The following is a 1,813-nucleotide window of genomic DNA, read 5'->3' on the forward strand; positions in this document are numbered from 1 at the left end:
TACTGAGAAATAGAAATAGTATTGAGAAGAATAGGAGGCACATAAACTTACCAGTTTGTAGCACATTTAAAAGAAATCTTGTCTATCAGCCACTGATTAACAGCCTTTGGACAAAGAATATTTAATCAGCAGTGACACTACCTTATCTTTTGAGTGCTCTATCCTGATGAAAAAGATGAAAAATTTGCTCAAATAATTTCTTGAAATTAATATATATATAAAAACATCATTCTCATGGTCTATTAATCCAATAACTATATTTCATAAATATACCAAGAAAATAAAGTGAGCTTGACATGACTTATTTTGCAAGTAAGCTATGGATTTTCGGGCCTTGCCTACACTCAAAATCCTCCTATTTACATAATATCCTGAGCCCCTACATGCTTAAATGGTAGAAATCCCAGCATTTTCCCTAAGTTCCTCCTCTACACTGTGTTGTCACATCCATTGAGGTTCTCACAGATAACCAGGTGCTGGCTGTGCCTTGGCACCTCTCTATTTTTGCCCCTCTTTTTCTGCTGCTTACAGATCAATTTCCATACTACCACCTGCAGCTTTTCCTTTGGACCTCAGCTGCCAGTACCCTTTTCCTCCACAGAAGGCAGAAAAGGGCCAACTGCCCCTAGAGAACAGCCCAATTACAGGAATGTTCCAAATCAGAGCTTCTAGGTCCTTATTTACTCTGTTCTTGAGAACACAAATACCCTGACGTGGGCCTGTGCCAGGTAAATCAACAGTCTTGAACTAACCCACAACACTTACTCCCTATGGTATTTTTGCCTTGTGTCCAGGAGTATCCACATTCACAGCCTCTTCCCTCAATGTGATTTTATTTCAGAAGCACTTGGCTCTCGCTCTACTTCAGCCACCTCCATAAACTCAACATCCATCAGACTGGTCAACCCATGTCTGAATCCCAACTGTGGATTAAGTGGAACTTCTTCCCCATAGGTGTCCTGGGAAGCATGAAAATATGGGTGTCTGTTTTAAGGTCCCAGAACATTCCGTGAGAAGCACTTTGCTCCATCTTCTTTGTCAGGAGCTGGTCAGCCTGGAGCACATCAGAGACCTCCAGGGGGCGCTAGAGCTAAGGCTTGATACCCATTGGCCTCATTTCTGACCCAGTTCAAATATATTTCACCAAGGGGAGGATTCCTGTTTGTTTTAGTTGCCTTTGCTCAATTACTTCTAGATTTGGGTGGGCATCCACACTGGAATGGCCAGGACTTCTATCCTCCTCCTTCCTCCGTCTCCCCTACCCCTTTGTTTTTCTCTATTCTAATTCATGCCCTTATTGTGATTTTCCTGGACAATAGTAGTAGTTTCTTACCTCATCTCTCTGCCTCTGGTTCCTGCTCTCTCCAACTGACTTCACAATCTTCCGAAAACAGATTTCCAGCCTTGTCATTTTCATTTGAAGATTTCTGAAGACTTTAAAAAATATTCAGTGTTCTGACACTTATCTGGCTACTGGGAATCACTTGGGAGCTGATTAAAAACATAGATCTCCAGACCTCCCCACCCAGGGAATCTGAATCTCTAGGCAGTGAGTCGGGGGGAATCTTTGCTTCACAGAGGATCTCAAGGAGAGTCTTCTGAGCAGCGAGGTTGGGGACCTGCTGGCCCAGAGTGTAGCAGGATGAGCCGCAGACAAAACCTTTCAGACACCGAGTTGTAGAAGGAAGGGCTTTATTCAGCTGGGAGCATCGGCAAGCTACTGCCTTAAAATCCGAGCTCCCAGAGTGCACAGTTTCTGTCCCTTTTAAGGGCTCACAACACTAAAGATTTTACATGAAAGCATCATGATTGA

General features: G+C 43.2%; 1 protein-coding gene across 1 annotated transcript in view; it reads right to left on the bottom strand.

Annotated features, from left to right (window-relative positions):
- Positions 1-1,411, bottom strand: part of LOC105514272 (HLA class II histocompatibility antigen, DP beta 1 chain-like) — a 6,457-nt gene extending 5,046 nt beyond the window's left edge. The window contains exon 1 of the mRNA XM_011945528.1: positions 1,334-1,411. Within this exon, the coding sequence (XP_011800918.1) occupies positions 1,334-1,411 (78 nt within the window). The remainder of the gene's footprint in view (positions 1-1,333) is intronic.
- Positions 1,412-1,813: the final 402 nt, after the last annotated feature.

This window comes from Colobus angolensis, unplaced genomic scaffold, assembly GCF_000951035.1.
Source record: "Colobus angolensis palliatus isolate OR3802 unplaced genomic scaffold, Cang.pa_1.0 Scaffold24, whole genome shotgun sequence".
Taxonomy (NCBI): Eukaryota; Metazoa; Chordata; class Mammalia; order Primates; family Cercopithecidae; genus Colobus; species Colobus angolensis.